The sequence below is a fragment of the Anabas testudineus genome, chromosome 9 (genome assembly GCF_900324465.2).
Source record: "Anabas testudineus chromosome 9, fAnaTes1.2, whole genome shotgun sequence".
NCBI lineage: Eukaryota > Metazoa > Chordata > Actinopteri > Anabantiformes > Anabantidae > Anabas > Anabas testudineus.
The window spans coordinates 16,694,966-16,714,223 of record NC_046618.1 but is presented as its reverse complement, the minus strand read 5'-3'; the positions used below and the strand labels follow the sequence as shown (position 1 = coordinate 16,714,223).

General features: G+C 40.6%; 1 protein-coding gene across 4 annotated transcripts in view; it reads left to right on the top strand.

Moving 5' to 3' along the window:
• sh2b3 (SH2B adaptor protein 3) overlaps positions 1-19,258 on the top strand; it is a 46,999-nt gene that overhangs the window by 1,064 nt on the left and 26,677 nt on the right. For 2 of the 4 annotated variants that reach the window (XM_026343001.1, XM_026343003.1), the window contains exon 2: positions 13,310-14,521. In XM_026343001.1, the coding sequence (XP_026198786.1) occupies positions 13,340-14,521 (1,182 nt within the window). In that variant the 5' untranslated portion in view covers positions 13,310-13,339. Of the gene's footprint in view, positions 1-10,172; positions 10,195-13,309; positions 14,522-19,258 lie in introns of those variants that run through there. The other 2 variants (XM_026343005.1, XM_026343002.1) reach the window with 2 other exon arrangements.

Below are 19,258 nucleotides of genomic sequence, written 5' to 3'. Positions count from 1 at the left end.
TCACTGTGACCCAACCAGATTTTGCCACAGGCCCCATGCATAGTTAATCTGGCCATGACCATCAGGATTTATGTGTGTGAGCTGCCTGGCATCACATCAGTGAGGAAAGTTGGCACAGAACATGTACACAGCTCATGCAGTAGCAGTAGTAATAGTTGTAGTAGTAGTGTGTGAATATTTGTGACATTTTCAACTTTATTCAGTGCTAATTTATTATGTTGTCACCGTGGTAGTGTTAAATGCCACTGTGTGCACTGTTCCATATAAATAACATTAAGATTTGAGATGCAAACGTTATTTTTTTCTTTTAAAGTGATTATTTGTGGCTGGAACGTGAGTGTGCACATGCTCAAGTCAGTGGTCACCCCTCATGACTGCTGGATGGAGAACAGAAACAAGTAGGGAGCAGCCACATGGTTTCACAATACGATACCCCACACCAACCTAAAATGTCTATTTCCATCACAATAATGCAGCAAGCCTCAGTTGAACTCGGAGAGAGCCAGAGCTTTGTTAGTTTATTAGCTAACCAGATAAGATATAATAAATCAAAGGTTAGTTAACTGACTAACATGGCTAACTGTTGAATGAGCTCAGGCTTGGTGACACAAGCAGCTGACAACAAAGCCATCTCTCTAACCACAGCTCTCAGTTAGTTAGTTTAGGCTGAAGTAGACACTGCTTGTACTCTTTGACTATCACACTTGTCACATTGGTTTTAAAAATAAAGTTAAAAATATTGAACTTGTGGCAACACATGCATATGGCACATATTCACCTTTTGCAGTAATCTGCTTAGTTTTCGTTTGAATTTAGTCATGTAGACGAGACAGTTGTTACACCGTGACTCACTGAAGCACTGCAGACAGAAAAGCATGCCTCTAGGGTGGGGAAGTAACACCAGCTAAACTGTACTTAGTGTTTCTGTGGCAGTCAGGTTTAGGTCTGTGAAGACAAAAGACAGAAAGTTGACTATAATTTAGAGGTTCAGCACAGTCACACAAGTTTCTGATGAATTTCAGAAAAGTGTTTACTTCTCCATAGACTTCCTCAGTTCTCTGTCAGTTGGATATTTTCGTGCAGTATCACTTTTCTTTTTGCCAATGTGGTATGGAAAGGCATAGTACTATTCTCCCTGTGTAAACACTGTATCTAGGTAGCTTGACACAAACAGTACAACCTAAAATTATATAATTAGTACTATTGACATAAATCATTCATCAACTTCTAATTCTACAGCTTACAATAGGATCCATTTTGCTTTACATTTTAGCACAAAACGGATGGGGGAGTGTGAGAGTATGATGGTATGATTATAATGTGATTTTCTCTAACAGGTAATGATTACTTGGTTGGGGATTTCATGCACCACAACACAATATTGTCTTGATAATAGTCTGAGACATCTTTCCTTAAAAAATAAAGGCTGCTACTTCTTGGAATTTGGACTTTACACTTGTACTTCCACCATTTTAGGAGGCATTGTGCAAATTAGCTGTACATGTATGCATATATGTATATGCTGTTGTTGTTGCTGATTTAAAAGAACTGATAAAAGTAGTGGACCCTGTAGTTTTGGCCTTCAGCTGCAGACCAGACAATGTCATAGTTTCACATCTTTAACTGAGATATTATCGGATGCCAGCTCTTCCGCTCCCCTCAGGGGTTCTAAGAAAATCCACTGATGAGACCACGAGAGAGGTCTGACCCACAGCAACCCTCAAAGGGGAAGGAAAAAGAGGCAAAATGAGAAAGAGAGGAAAGGGGAGGAAAAAGAGAGCCTTGGGAGACAACTTGGCAGAGAGACAGGAGTACGAATCTGCAAAAAAGAATGACAGAGAAAGAAGGAAGAGATGTATTAGGACAGAAAATGGAAGAAAAATTAAGCTCTACTGTGGTGATAGTGGAGATCTTCTGCAACATAAGACATTATCAAGCAGTCGGTGTCTGTGTGAGTGGTGTCACTCACACGTCTTTGGACAGCTAAACCTAAAATCTCAGACTTAACTCTGAATTCTCACCACACACACATACGCACACAGTGCATACAATAGTTCTTCCATGTCTGTGCATGCATTTGTGCAAGTGTGGGTGGGGGGCGCACACACACATTCCTGTGGCTTTTTTTTTCTTTTCCCAAAGCAGAAATAATTAGAGACTGTGTGCTTATTTGCGTATTTACCCCAGTGCGCCCCTGTTCTTGTTGTTGGAAGAATGTTGATTACAGGCCCCATTTAGCTGCTGCAGCACTGTGTGAGGATGTCGCTTAAGACAAGTCTCTGTAGGTCCTGCAGTTGCAATGCATACCTGGATTGTGTGAGTGCGTGTGCACAGTAAGGATGTAGGATTAATGGATTTTTCCCTCCCCTAGTTGAGCTTGAGAAAAGGAAAAACACCCTGAATGTTTGCTTTTCAGTCATGGGAAGTGTGTTTACTTGTAGAGCTGCAATGATTAGTCAGTTTGAAAACTGTTTTGATAATGAATGGATCATTTAAGCTATTTTTTAAGCAAAAATGTCAAATATTCTCTGGTTTCAGCATCTCCAATGTGAAGATTTTCTTTGACAAAAGTGTGTGTGCAGGTTGCACAAAAAGCAAGCAAAGAAGAGAATCTGTGAATGCTGTTTTTAAGTTTCTCATGTATCACAGGCCTAATTCAATTGGGAAAATATTCATTGAAAAGAAATGTTGCAACCCTACATAGTTATGTGCACTTCTGTGTTAATCAGAAATGGGAATCATGTCAGTGGAAGTGAAAGTAGGAACATATTTTTATGCAAAATACACACTTGAAGTTGATTCCCAAGAGAAAAGACGTGTGTCTAAACAGGATTCTTTGGTGATGTTCATCTGTCAGAAAGCGGTGTTTTTTAAGTGATAACCCTGTAACTCAAGTGGCTCCTCATGAGGCCAATGTGGAAAAGTTTATAACTCCTCAATTAGCCTTCCAGGAAGTGTGATGTCTACAGATGATTCACAGCCGATCAGAATGACTGAAGGAATCCATTATCTCTCACCCAAACTTCCAAAACAGCCCCCCCCCTCACACACACACACACACACACACACACACAGATATACGTAATATATATTATATCACATCTTAAATACGATCATGTGTTTTCATTATTCACAATGAATCAGAAACACAACACGAGTAGAAATGACTCATTCATAAAGTGCTTGCGGGGCTCAGACAGCAGTATCTGTCATAGTCTCTTGGGCTGGAACATTTGACTCTCAAATGCTTGAATTGGCTCAATTGTACTGACTTGACTCAGCCGAATTATGAATGATGGATCTTTGTTTTCAACATTTCGGAAACTAAACCTGTGTTTAAGGCTTCAAGTAATATGTTGAGGTCAGCCTTTGGTAGCTTTGTAGCTGAATAATGTACTTAAACTGTTAAGTTATTCAGTATATGTGTATTTAATGCTATGCAATATGTGTTTGTGTTGCCAGATCTTAAAGTGTGTTTGTGCCGGACACATTTATTGTGCATTTATTCAGATTGTCTTTAAACATTGTGTTGTATATTGAGTCGTGCAGAGACGATAAGTCTCAAAAGTATTGTTCACGTCTTTGGGTATTGACCTCTTGTTAAATGATACCTTACCTTGTTCTGTGGTTGTGATGTGATGACTTAAGTTGACTTCAGAAATGACAGCATGTGTGAGTGTGTGTGTGTGTGTGTGTGAACAAGCATCACACAGGGAGAAAAATCCTGTACGTCTTTTTGTGACTCAACTTGACATTTTCCAGCCGTGATTGAAAGGGCAGGTTGTTTGCTAAGCCTCTAATATAGATCTCATTGTGCATTGTAGTTTGTCAACTACAGTATGAGTCCTGCAGCGTTTGTGATGCCTGAGAGTCACTACTGACCTAATTCCCTTTTAGCTGTACCTCCTCACACATCACATTCATGCAGCTAAAGCCAAAACTTCTCGTTTCATTTTTTGCCCATGATTATGCTTCAGGGAGTACTATGTTTTAGTGTTTCCTTGACATGCTAAGGTCTGTCTTTGCAGGATAATGACAGACTCCAGACTGTGCAAAGACATTTTTTTATTAGTCGCTTGTAGGATGCTGGACAGCTGGATGGTTGCATGTTAATGTGGGATTTTAACTAGGTCATACGGCCTTGGTGGATACATATTTATTATGTACAGAATTTAGGAGAGGAGTTTCTCACTTCAGACTCAGCCCTTGCTATATGTACTGTGCAGTGTCCTACTTATCATCATATATCCTGCCTTTTAGACTTGCTGCATTCCCAACCTGCCTCCGTCTCCCTGTTCCCAGACTGCAGGAAATGGTCCGAAAGTGACTGGGCTTTATTTCTGTGCGTCTTAAGAATAGCAGCATTGTGTTGTGTTGGAGCCTGAATTGTTGTGGGAATGCAGGACCTAGAGAATGCTCTAACCATAACAAAAACCCGATGTACCCAGTAGTATTTTGCCTACACATAAAACAACAGACGACATATGCATTACAAAATATACATCTTCACAGTTGTTACTCCATTATTTGATGAATTGGTCTGTTTATCTAGTATCAGCATTTATTCACTGATTACATAATTTGTTATAAAAATATGTCTTGCTTTCTTATTACTTCTCATGAAGATGCCAAAGTACTAAAGATTTCTGGGTCTTTTCTGAGCAAACATTTTATCTTATATTGATGCTGTGCTTACTTATGATGAAGCTGCAGACTCTTCCCGTCCTGTTTTAGCCTGAATCAGCTGATGCTTTCCTCAGGCTATGGGAAGTTGGGGCAGAGGTTATCTCATATTTCAGTGCTACTTCCTCCTTTAGAATATGTTCTTCAATTATGTAAGCTGTGCACGTCTCGCTTTCTGCTCTGTTCATTATCAAAGCTCTTTCACATCTCACTTCACACAAACAGGAACACTGAGACTCAGCCAGTCCCATTCCTGCAACAGCAGTTCTTTTTACACGCAGACCTCTTGTTTTATGTAGCTGATCAATCGGAGAAACACTTTTTCAAAAGCACCGCTAGCTGCATGTAGCTGTCGTCAGGTTCTGATGGGTTTCTGTGAGACAGCAGATTGCTGCGCTCAAGTATAAAACGTGAAGTGAAAGGGATGGAAAAAGGTCGCACAGTGTCAGTTCTTGTTAACTGGGCTGTTGGCTAACATTGTAGCAGGTTGTTTTGCTTGTCATAACAATATCGAATAGTGAGCGTATTGGTGGGAATTCACAGCCTTTTGGTTCTAAGAACAGACTTGCATAATAGTTGCTTGTGGGTTGTTTTTCCTCATGTCTTGTATTTTGCTTAGATTTTGTTGAGTTCAAGTAGGGTAAAGATAGGAATAAATCTGCAAACGCATGATGCTGGCTTCTAGTGTTAAAGTTGGGGAGAAAAAACGTTAATGTCTACAATTTACACTGGTTTTAATGTCCTTCCTCTATTGGAATAGTACATAAGAGTAGGATGTGTGTTGCTTACTGGTTTAAGCTTTTCCTATTTCAGTATTTCCACTCTTATGCAGGAAATTAATTGATAGAGAAGACAAACGGCTAAATCAATTCAATTTAATTTTATTTATATAGCACCAAATCACAACAGAAGATGTATCAAGGCACTTTGGTGTTTAAGGATGAAGACCTTACATAATATAACTGTATAAAGCATTAATAAAAAACCCAACAAACCCCTTTGCGCAAGCACTAGGCGACAGTGGAGAGGAAAAACTCCCTTTAGAGGAAGAAACTCTGCTGTTCTGTTTTAGGCCCCAACCATGGTTTACTCAAGTTTGCAAGGAAGGTGCTTGATACAAATCATCATTCAGAAACCTATACCTCCATCTCCACAGGTACTTAATAGCACATGTTGAGTGTGTCGACCTGTGGTGCATGCTGTGTCTGTGTGCTTGTGTGAACCATGTTTCAGCAATTACTTTGCGAGACACTGTTTGAGAAAGTGTTTTCATAAAGTAAGTGGAAGGCATCACTACTCTCTGCTATTTTAAGAAATATTTCAGCTTTCACATCAACCCTTCACTCTATGGCTTCAACCCTGTAAAACCATACAGAAGAATCTCTGCAAGAGCTCAGTTCCTCGCCTATATTGTTTATTTGTGTATTTCTTTGCACACAGAGGAATTGGCTGTTGCTTTAACCAGCTAGTTTTCAGCACAAATACATCACACTCATGATACTCGCACAGTATTTTAAGTAGCAACTCTTTTAGTTGAGCTTTCCACCACTGACTGTGTGTGTGTGTGTGTGTGTGTGTGTGTGTGTGTGTGTGTGTGTGTGTGTGTGTGTGTGTGTGTGTGTGTGTGTGTGTGTGTGTGTGTGTGTGTGTGTGTGTGTGTGTGTGTGTGTGTGTGTGTGTGTGTGTGTGTGTGTGTGTGTGTGTGTGTGTGTGTGTGTACAGTATCTTTGCATGTGTGCACTCGTCGCTGCTTGCCAGGGCAGGGCTTCCTGTTGCTGTGATTGCTGCCCAGGCAGAGCAGAGATCCTTTGGTCTCTGTTACTCTCTGACTCTGCCACCTGGACCTTCCCCCGCAAACCTGGCACCATCTCCTGCTCCGTTTTTCTAACTTCCTGTCTGCCCTGGTATTATCCCCTCATCTTTCTTTCCCTCTGTCCTTGTGACTCACGTTCCTTCGTGTCCTCCTCTTCCTTTTCTTATTTGCTTCCCTCACTCCTTACTGCCTCTTCCCTTCTCTCTCTTTTACAAAAACCCTGTAACTCCCACACTCAATCACTTACTCTCTCCCTAGCTCTGTGATTCAGTCAGTGATTCAGAGAATGAAAATTCAAAAGTGGTAACAAAATCTGTTTTTCATCCCAGACCTTGTGATGCACATGTTGCCACGTTTCTTCCGAATTTATTTATTTTTTCCATCTCCAGTTTTTCCCGTAAAATCTAGAGTGTTTGATGTCTCACAGAGCTTTGATGCCACGCAGGCTAATTGAGTCGTAAGCAATAGATTGGATCCGGCTGATCTCTCTAATAAGACAAGGCTATATCAAGGTCAGAAGGATGTGGCTTGCTGTAAATTGCATTTTATATAATGAGTATGACAATTAGGAGGGCATCCTATTTCTCTAGTAATGAAGATAATGAACAACCAAACAGCACATGTACTTGCGGCGTGGTGTACGGGCACACATTCTCAGACAGGTCGCTCGTGTGCGCGCGTGTGTTAACAAGAACAAAAAGAACTCGGCTTGCCACCTAAAACTGACGCATGCATTTTTACATAAGACATTAAAAACACGGAGGTTTGTATCTGGGATGTAATGCATGTTTAAAGCTTTGTATTGGGTTTAGTGCTCTGTGTCATCATGTTAGTCATGTCAGAAAATCCTAACTTGAGCACAGTGGAGCTGAAGGATAGGAGCAGGATTATTTTAAATCTTGATTAATCTGATTGTCTTGATTAATCACAAGGTTATGTGTTTATGTTTTTTCTTTGTTTGACTAATGGTAGAAGTGGAGTTTAGTTTGACTTAACTTGACAAAACTGTGACAAACAATTCACATTCACAACTTCCCTAACGTCCACAGGGTGAGTGCATCAGGGCAGCAACTAATCATTTTCTCATTATTGATTGATTGAATCTACTGATTAGTTTGTAGAATAATAATCAAGAAATTGTAAAAAAAAGAGAAAAAAAAGAATGATAATCAAACTAACAAAAAATAGCTTTTGTTGTCAGTGTGGTTGATTATTAAATCCATAAGAAGCAACTTTTACACCTCAGCATGCCGCCATTTCCCTGTCTGTCTGCATATGAATACGTGACCTGAAAGCTCAGAGACCTCTTATGTGCCTCTGTCCATTACATCAAACAAGAGCTGCTCCCTGCTAGTGACAATAGGGAGCACACAGAGGTGTGTGAGGGCTGATGCCAAACTCTCGAGATATAAATAGCACCTCCCTGCAATACTGCTTCCACACCCGGCAGTGATCATTTGCGTTGCTTTGTACCAGCCTCAGTGTTTGTAATAATGTTTGTATTGGCATTGTGGTCTGAGGTGTAAGCTTGGCTGTGCGTTTGTGTGTATCTTGAAGGCAGTGCTGGTTTTAAGGCTGCGTTTTGGCTCTGCTCCCAATAGGTCACAGCCAGGACAGCGTCGACTGGCCACCATACTACAGGCATACTGACTGCTTTTCTATTTTAGTCTCTGGGCATCTAACAAGAATCTCATACCACAGTATCACTCTCATTTCATTCAAGGTTGCGTTGTGCTATAAACCATCTCTGTGAGCTGACAGGAGTCATGAGGTTAATCCTGCTGATAAGATCAATTCACGTGTCTTTGACACATCCTGTTTCCTTCCTGCTTGATTAAAATCAGGTTTAGTTTAGTTCTTCCTCTGGCGTTGGGAGTAACAAAGTTATGATGGAAGGTGAGAATGGTGCTGTACATGTTTGATCTTTAATCCTCACTTAGTCCTGGGCTGATATTTGCTTTTCAACCAATGTAGGTCGTACATTAAAACTGAGAAACAATTGTGCTCACACTTTAAACAAAAAAAAATCCCCACATTTGAGAACTTGTAAGCAGAGATTATTTATGCTTATCAAAATAACAGCTGATTAATTATCTGTTGACTAATTGTCTTACTGTTCTACATTCCCATGTCACACACATAGCGCATTTTAGACTTTCAGGCAATGAAACTAAGCTATATTTCTCAAAACGTCAGTCACAAGCTGCGTTCCTGGCAGACTATTTTTTTTCTAGCACCTGTTTGACATGTGCATCTGCCCAATAAAGGCAAATGACTTCTAAGTATTGTGTGTGTCACTGTCTGCTATTTTAAACAACAGCAGTTGAGCTGAAGTATTAGTAGCTCTACAGTCAGAGGCAGGACACGCAAACAGTAGCATTTGCTTGGTTAAACTTTTTTTTTTTTTCTTGCCAAGAAAACCGAAACTGATGTCGACATCTGCCACTAGGCCACAGTTGCTCAGGACAGCAGTTTCTCAGGCCGCTTGTGGTGTCACCGCTGCAGGAAAAGATGTGCCAGATTTCTGTAAAGTACGTGAGAGAGGTGAAGAAAGCAATCTGTGTGCGTGTGCGCGTGTGTGTGTGTGTGTGTGTGTGCGCGTGTGTGTGTGTGCCTGCGTCACAGTAAAGAATGTAGACATTGTTGAGGAAGGCGATGAGGAGCAGGAGGGGGTGATGAGTAAGGTGAGGAAGACAGAAAAAAAGAGGGAATGCAGGAACTTTGACTCTATTGTGCAGGAATGTTTTCCATTTGCAATGTAGTGTGTTTGAATTGGCCTTTTGTCATTCTCTGCTGTGTGCCGTCTAGCAAAACAATAATACGATAACAAAGCACCAAGTTGGGGTTAAAGGTCCTGGATAAGGGCTGAGAAAGGAAACCAAAAACTGTATTAACCTTTTTGTTTTTACTCACAACTTGAATGTGGCTCTGTTAGTAGGCCCTCATTCAAGGTAAAAGTAAAGGAAGCATGAATCCAAACACATCTGGAGATCCTCATACCAGATGACAGAGAGGATGAAAAGAAAGGGAAAACCATGGGAACAGAGACCCCAGAGGGATACAGCGAGAGGAAGTGTGTGTCTATATATGTGTGTGTGTGTGTACATGTTCTGTACTCAGTGCTGAGTCATCGCTGGGCTGGCCAGGCAGATAGAAACAAGCTTCTGGGGGGGCCAGCTGCAGGGGCACAAGGGGGCAAGCACTGAGCATGCTCTAAAAAGTACAGGAAGGGAATTAGTTGTTGTGACAGGACACATCCAGAAACTTTGGTGACGCAATTTTTCATGATGCCAAGTTCTCACTCCCTCATTGACGTACGTGTCCCCCTGGTATGTTTGATGATACCAATGAATAAATTTCAGTTGCTCACTCTGTGACACAGTCTCAAGAATTCACAGCTTTTCTTCTCTGAATGTTGCCGTTTAGGACATGGTGTGTGTGAGAGAGAGAGAGAGAGAGGGAGAGAGAGAGAGAGAGATGTTAGGCTACAGATAACAAGACATGCTGCTCCATGTTTGGCCTGACCACAACGACCCCCCCTCCTCCTCCCACTTATATTTCTTGTGGTTTTCTGTGATCTGTTGGACCACAGTCTGTGACTCCCCCCACACCAACCCACACACACACTTGCATGCATACACACACTCATACTTCCTGTCTTTAGAATAGACCCTTCTCCGCTGCACTGGAGGAAGATGGTATGTACAGTAGGCACATGTTTTAGTTACTACTTCTGCACATGTTTTAGTTGATACTCCTGCATTTGTGCTTCGACCGTATTCGGCTGCTCATTTATGGCACATGTGTACCGAAGTAAAGAAATGAGCTGCAGTAGTTATATAACACGTGCTGGTATCTTTTAAAACATCTCCAGGTTCATTAGATATCGACGTTTTCCTACTAGCAAGTGTCTCAGGGTGAGAAATTCAGACACTATCGTGCTATGCAACGAAACTAACTGCACAACATGTGCATGTAAGGGTCACTGTTGTGCTACAACTCTGCTGCTGATTATACAACATTGAGTCATCCATAGGCTGCCTGCATGAACTCAGGAGCTCCACTCTTGCATCAGCTAAAGCTGTTGTGGTTGAGACTGTGTCCTTTCTCCTGCTAATCTGCTTTAAATGTGGCTTGAGCATACACAGGGTCAGTAATGTACACACACACTTCAGGAAATAAATAAAATGAAGGACATAGCTATGGCTCTTATTGAATACTTAGGAATGCACCACATTTCCTCTTTTAGGTGAAACTCATAAACCACTGTCTTGTTTCTTTCTAATTACAAAAATAGCTATTTGTTAACCAATGCAGAGCAGTAACATCATATGCACTAGAGAAGAAAAGAGCTGTCGAGTGCTTGTTCTGTACAGAATGACTAAGTGGTGTCTGTGACTTCGGATGGTGATGTATTTATGTGACTAAAGACTGATTGGTGGTTAATTGTTGGGCACATCTAAATTGATGTTTTCAAATGTAGAAAGCCCCACTGAGATCAGGGTTAGGCGATCTGGCTAAAAGGTCATGCCAAAATCTTTTTATGCAGAATCACAATCTGAATTGCAATCTTTACTTTCAAATTTGAAATGTACTATAGAGAATAACTAGACTAGAAAATGCCAGTGGAGCAAGAAACTTTCTATCTATCTTTCCACTTTAGAGGTGCAAACTCCTAAGGGCCTAAAGGTTTTTTCTAGGCTTCATTTGTAAGTCACACTACAGTGAATTTGCTTCTTTCATTTGTGTCTATCAAGTCTTTGTGGCGATAAATATACTGTATACATAGCAGCAGAATAAATTGAGATTGTTTTGGTATTTTATTATCTACACATTAACAGCCTGCTGACTTTGGCACACTGTATTTTCCAGTAGCTACTTGCTTTAAATACTGTACTTGCTCATTGAGGGCTAAATATTGATCATAATTTATTGATGTAATATGAATGAAATTGAAACTGGGAGATCCCGAAACTGCTGTGAAATCAGCTGGTGGATTTTCACTTTGGGTTTCTGAAACTTCAGAGACACGCTGATGCATGCTGATTGATCAGTGATTTTACAGAGTGATGCCTCTTGCTGCATATATCATCTTTGTGACATTGTATTGAGGCCTGCTTCCGACCAGCAACCAGATAATTTGTCACTTTCACACTTTGGGTTTGACTCACAAAATGTAGCTTAGGTTCATAAAAGTGGTCTACAGATGGATCCTAGAGTGAATGTCACCACTGAGATGTGGTGTCAGATCATTTTAAAGCGGGACTCTCCCTCTCTCCTGCAGGCCAAGTTTGTTTTTTTTTCCACCCATGTAACAAGTTTGTATTCCTACATTAATTGATGTCACACAGATCTACATTATCAGAGCTTTATAAAGTCATGACGTGAGTTTGTGGAAACTATAGACCATAATAAAGCTCCTCAGATGACCCACCCCTTAACGGAGATAAGACCTATACACATACACTGTTATGCAGCTAGAAAGCAGGGAAGTGAAACTAAATACAGAATGGAGAATAACAAGCAGCAGAGAGAAACTGTAGGAGGTTGAGAATACCCAAGAACCACCACCTCAATGTATGCAAGAAAGATTTCCCACAAAACCCCAGAAAAATACAGGGGCGCCATGGGGTTTGACACTCACTGTGTAATCACTACATTCATGTTTTGAGTCCAGGAGTCTGAGAACTCTCATTTTATTTTTGTCACATTTACTCTCTATCATAAAATTTAAGAGCCAGACAGTCAATAACAGTCTAACTCGACAAATGATCACAAATAAACAGCATTCAGTAAAACCAAACTACCAATTGTACACTGGCAAATTCTGAAAAGTGTGATGAGTATCTGATGGGTATGAAGTGAGAACATTATCTAACTAACGACATGTAATGTGATACACTGTGGCTCCAGGATTGGCCTTTATTTATGTTCCTAACCCAACCAAATGCAAAAAAAGAGACGTCATCAGTCCAGATTATTGGTTAAATGAGAGTGAAGTTCTTCAGCCATTTTACAGAGGCCATGTTTTGATCCTGACATACTGAAGGCTTCACCTTGAGGGGAAAAAAACATAAGCAGAACCACCTAACAGGTCACATGTTAACACGCAGATGGCCAAGCAGGCAGTGTGGTTGATTAAGAAACGTGCTAACCGTACTTCCTCAGTCACAGCCTCATTGAGTGTCTGTGCGAGTGACTTATTACTATTTTCATTCATTTCAAATACTTCAGTGTATGTTGTCCACATCAGTGCAATTCAGAACAGATTTAGCCACCTTTATTGACTCTGCTACACCACAGTTTTCACCTCGACAGTAAGATAATATTTCTTAATAATTCACTTAGACATATTCACATACAGTGTTTTTGCTCTTGATTGAATTTATTTCTGCCAAATTGAATAGTTACCCGTCATCCTTTGACTGAACCGTGGGTGCCTTTATCTGTTAAGATACTCTATGATTGGTTGATTGCCAGAGATTTCTTGCAGGGCCATGTAATCCAATTCAGAGAGTTTAAAATAGATGAAATCAGACTTTTGGCTGTCTTTTCTCAATTTTTAAACTGTTTCAAACTTTCAAGTAGTTCAGAGTTTCCAGTTCCATCTTTAGTGCTTCGGTTCTTTCACCACACGTCACTTTATCTTGATTTGACTCTAATTAGATTTCCATTTCTCTCATTTGTTTATCTTTCAATCATTCTTTTTCTCTCTTCTAATCTGTTCTTTCACTCTCCTCTGTACTCTTTTGCCCCCACCTCCAGTCCAACCATTAATTTTTATCCTCCTTTTTTTCCCTCTTCGTCTCGCAGCAGTGATTCTCAGCCGGTTTGGTTACTGCAATGAATGGTAACACTATCCATCCAGCCAACACCACCACAACAGCAGGAGGAGGCCCAGGCGTGGCAGCGCCCCCGAGAGGCTGGAGGGAGTTCTGCGAGCTGCACGCTATCGCCACAGCCCGGGAGTTGGTCGGACACTACCGGAGCTTTGCCAGAGAGCGGCCACAACATGATGTGCTCCCACCAGAGACCTTTTCTAAGCAGTTCACTGACCTCTTCCAGCAGCACTTCTGCTGTGAGGTCAGCAAAGATGGCTCTCTGCTCAGCCAGAACATATGTGCTACTGCTTCTAGCAGCGCTTCCTCCACATCTCCAGTGGCCCCTTCCCTTCCATCGCAGGGCTTGATTAGTCGAGTGCGGATCACGTCTTTGTCTGGGGTGCAGGACTATCGGGAGGCAGGGCGGTCAAGTGGAGGACCTGCTCTCTTTTCTGTGGTGTCACCAAAAGTGGAGACGGTGGTGGTGCACAGGGAACAGGAGCAGCCACTGCGATGTGCTGCAGGAAACCCCCTATCAGCAAACCCGGTGGTGCTGAGAGGGTCGACCCGCAGCGTCGGCAGTGGTTCACTGCACATTCATAGCCACAGCAATGAGGAGATCTCTGGCGGCGATCGTCGTCAGATATCTGAACGGTACTCATCGGACTCCTCAACCTCAAACCCTGGACATGCTGACATCACACACTTCCCTGTCAGTCATATCCAGCAGACTGTAAGACGGATTTTCAAGAAACGGCCCCTCCCCAGCCCCCCCTTATCCCAGGACCTGTCTCCCAGCAACCCGACCAACAACAACACTCCTGCAAACAGTGGTGACAGAGTGAGCGGGATTTCCTCTACAAATGAGGAGTCATCTTCCTCCTCTTCCTCCCACTCTTCCTCTTGTCTGAACTCTGAGGCTACACCCCCAGCCTCTTCACAGCGGTCTGTGGCTAGAGTAACCTCTCAAATCCTGGATCGTTTTCGGAGGTTTCGCAGCAGAAGCATGAGACATAGGAGGTCTGAGGCAACTGGCTGCTGTAAAGAGGGTCAGCTGAGGTACTTGATGGTGGATGACACCATCTCTGACTCTCAGCCCCGCTGGCAACGCTGCCACTTGCTGGTCAGGAGGATCAGCACCACTCAAAGTGGAGGAAGAGGAGGAGGGGAGATGTACCAGTTGGAGCTCTATGATCCTCCAAAGGTAAAAGCACATTTTTATGTACACATCAGTTATAAACACGATATAAAACACTCGTCCAATATAACACATCACATTCATTGTGCTAACAATTATTTTAATTTATATTAATATAATTTTTAAAATCTCTTTTTCCAGAAGATATATTAATATTTAGTTACATTTGCAAAACCAAGCAAAATGTGATTGAATTGCAGTCTAAAATGGTTTAGGACTTTGGTTACAAAGAGGAAGTTAGCTAGTCTTCACACCTAGTTTAGTGGGCATTATTGCATACATACAAATATTTCATGGGTAAATTGTCTCATGAGTTTGAATAATTTTTTTTATTTCAGTGTGTTACGCCTTGCATACATGGTTTTATGTCTGCTTTATACAAAAGATAAAATAATTGCAGTAGGGAGTTGGTGTGAGAGTTTCTGTTAAGTAACAAAAAGCAAAATGCATCATTTGATATTACAAATTAAAGGTCGAGTCCAACATTTTCAGAAATGATTCACTTCCTTTTTGAAGGGGAGAGAGAGAGGTTGCTAACAATCATTCCAGTAATCTCAGCACTAAAGTCTTCTGTCCTACATCACATCCACACAAAATGCACCCAGGAGTCTTTCTTTCTTCTTGCCCTTTTCCTGTCTAGTCTAAACAACACTTCATTCCTGCTTTGTACTTGGTGCAAAGTGAAAATGATTGTGTACCCTCCCAGTGCTCACAAAGAAAGCAAATAAGTGTATTTCCTAAAATGTTGAATTGTTCCTTTAAGGTTTATCAAGAAGGGCATCATGATCTGACTTTTTTGAGCCTTTCAAGCACAGAACAGCAACTCTTCTGCTCCCAACAGTGCTGCAGGATATATTCAGACATTATTCACTGTTGAGATTAAGAGCATTGATAAAGTTAGTTACAGTTCAGAACTACATGATCACATTTCAATATACCAATTTACTGATTTACTCAATTTTCTACTTTTTATTCTGTTATCACAGTATATATTCAACAACACTGCACTTAGGCTCCATAATGTTTTTTTTTTTTCTTTTACTGCTGTTCTCAGTGTAGCAAACCTGTTTTCATAGGACTGTGCTTCACATGATTGTGTGTCTTCAGTTCTCGCAAATGTTTTTTGAGCTTCTTCTCAGAACCCACAACACTGAAACAGCTGGCAGGCACCTCAGCCTGGGTTTCATATCTGTGCAAGATTCTGTATTGTAGATCTGTTTGTGTCAATCAATAAGATTGAAACCCACAGACGACTTTAAAGGGTTGCTTAATGTCACTTTGCCAGTCTGTGTGCATGTACATTAAATTAACACACACAAAAACACAAACACAGAGAGGCACAAAGTCATTTCCTGTTTCCAGCTGTTTTAGTCACAGGGGTTTTCCCCCCCTCCTTGTTCAGATCATCTATTTTCTGTGTTTGCTTTGTTTTCATAAGTGATAATTTGCCGTATCTAAGAAGCTGCTTTTGGTGTGCAGTTCGCCACATGACAAAACTAGACAGAGCAGTGATGAATTTTAGCTCTGCTTCAGAAAACAGTGTGTTTTATAGGTGGTTTTCATCACATCTTTGTCTCCAGTGATTGATTTGTTGTGATATTGAACAGGCTTAGGTGTTAACCATACTGAAGAAGTCAAAGGGTGATATGACTAGTCTGGTTACAGTTTAGACTAATGAAAACTGATCACAGCATCATGCCTGTTATTTCCTCGCATGCAGAATAGCAGTGTCACTCTTAAAACACCATAATTTTTTCCCACTGGCACCTTTGAAGACAGGGTAAGAGACAGCTTGAGAGAATTGACTTACTGTTGGTGTAGGTACAGATAGTAGTTACTCTGTCTGTACTTCACTGATTACTGACACATATTTCTTTATATTACTACAATTTTTACACTTTAGTATAGACCTGCATTTGGCCAATGTGACATTTTGTGCTCGATTACCTCAAAGACTCTGCAGCATTCATGCCTTTTTTTTTTACTTTTTGGTGAGTAGATATGCCTCCTACACTATTTCCTGTTTGTTTGGGGTTTGCTTTATCCAGTCATAACTTTACTCCTTATTACACGCTAATTAGTGCATTGACCCCTTAATCAAAAAATGTGAAATTAAATTGGTTTATGTGAGTAACTTGTATTTTTTTAATTAGAAAAAGAAGCATTAACTTGCCCTTCCCCTTGCTTGACAGCTCATCATAGCATAGCAGGATGTCTTAGTTTTTTTACTTCTAATATGCATGCTTGGCTCCCCACATAAGACCTCATGGCTTAAAAAGCCTGCAATATTTCCAGATGGAGCCAGCCTCAAGGATGCGTGTGCTTGCACACCCAGTACCCCAAGATCCACAAACCAGCAATCAGACTGGTTCAGTTGACTGCTGTACTAGCCGCTGCCATCTATAAGGTCACTGGAAGCACAGTTCAGTCTCTTCAGCTGTGTGCAAATGTGTGTTCTGGCACAAACAGAGGTCACTGAAAAAGGCGTTGCTTACATGCATGTGTGTGTGTGTTTAAGGGTGTATGTGTGTTTGTAGTGTTTTATATTTAGCAGCCCTCAACTCTTCAGCCAGCTGCAGCCCTAACCATGTGCGTGAGGTAATTCTGTTGATGATACAGCCAGAGCTCAGTATGTGTGTGTGTGTGTGTGTGTGTGTGTGTGTGTGTGTGTTTGCATGGCTATCACTGTGAGGACCAGCATGAATTTTTAACCATTGGACTGAGGACATTTTGACAAAGTGCGGACATTTTAGTGGTTCCTCACAATGGGAAGGGTGTTAAAAAAACATCTTCGGGGTTAAGACTAGGTTTTAGAATTTAGTGTTACAATTAGGTTTTGGTTAGGGTTAGGGTAAAGTTTAGGGTGAGGCAGTCAGTTGTGATGGTCAAGGAGTAAGGTAACAATTGATTGAATAAAAATTGATACAGAGTAGATTAACAAAGCCTACACAACACTAGGGGGCTAGGGAATGCATTATGTCAATGAGTGTCCTCACAATGACTGCCATACAAAAATGTGTGTGTGTGTGTGTGTAATCTTAGCATAGCACAGAGAGGTAAGGTCCTGAGAATGGCCTTAAAAGGAAGGAGAGCCGTGAACTACCATGCACACATTTTAACATACACAAGATAGAGCAAATGCATTCAAGAAAAGTCATTTAAACATACAAATCTGTAAATTATTTGTGTTGCTCTGTTTGGTACGGTTTCTGTTTAGTGGATGTACATTGGGGTTTCACACATTTGTGTGCTCCTTCTTTAACTCCATGTGTGTGCAAAGCTTGCATGCTGCACACGTACCTTGACTGCACAGAAAATAGTAATCCATGGGTATGGTTACTGTGTGTATTTTTATTTATATCTTTATGTGTGTGTGTGAGAATCTGCAGTAATATCAATGAGCTAATTTAGCACAAAAGAGGAAGCTGCAGGGAAACTGATAATGTATCTGTGTGAGAACCTCCAGCCAAAGTATAGCTGCTAAGTATTAGCCAGAAAATGCAATAAACCTGCAAAATGATCTGTCAGATTTCAGACAACACACAAAATTTTCACTGGCCAATTTTTTAGACTGACCTTAAATATAAAAAGTTAGTTCTCTCTGTGAAAAAACACACTGTCCCCTACTGGGAAAGTCTTAACAAGTATCTCTTTTGTCCTGTAATTGTAGTTAAAACCGAGGTCAGTTTCACTTCCGTATAATCTGATGCGTTGGGGCCACGTTCAGGCTGAAAATAGAACAGCATTTAAACAGCACAAGAGTGTATGTGTATGTTGCTGTAGTTATAGATGTAAAGATGAAATTAGATGGGCAGCACAGTTTAAAGGAGTTTGCAGTAAACACTTGGTAAGGTTGTCACTGCAAAAATCATTTTACTGTTGCCTGATTGTTTGTAGATTAAATAGTGTAATTGCGTTATTACAAAATCAGTAGAAAAGCCAATCACTAATGTGTGCTTCCACATACCTGACTGTTCTACGTGGCATCCTGTCAGGGCTAACGTTTAGCCAGAGATATATCCGGACAAAAAATGATCAAACTACCTCAATTAATCATTTTCACCCTTGTGGTCTACGTATGAGTCTTCTCCAGAAATCTATTTCTAGCAGATCACTAGAATAATCATATCTGTGTGATGTAGTTTGCTTACTCTAAGAACAAGTCATACACCCGTGTTACCAGCACATGTTGTCATGAAACACGTTATTTTCCACGTGAAACATACTTTTTTCACTCACAAGTAATATTGGATCATTTTCCTTAATACATAAGTGGCTAAATGTAATTTTTGTCTCATTTGTTTAATTGGGTTAAACTTGTTATCTTGACTTAATTTCAAGCACCACTGGAAATACTGTGTATATGTAATATAAAAGTATAACCTAGCTACAGCTGCCATACTTTGTTGTGACACTATTAATCCTGCACAGCAATACCAGTGCTGGTTTAACACTTTATTGTGTTTAGGGTTGCAATGCCAAAAATCTTTTAGGTTTATGAAATGGTACATTTTGTGATTATATTGACTCTATATTCGATTTAAAAAGTGTTTTTCACCAAAACAATTCAATTTAATAACTTAAAGTTGTTATAATTTAATTTAGTAGTTACAAGTTGGGGAAAAAAAAAACGCTATAATTTTTGACTACAGCTGCAGTAGTTGTACATATCATCAGTTATTTTGCTGGAAAAAGCAAATGAATCATACATCTCTGACAGTCATATAAGCAGGTTCGAGGTCT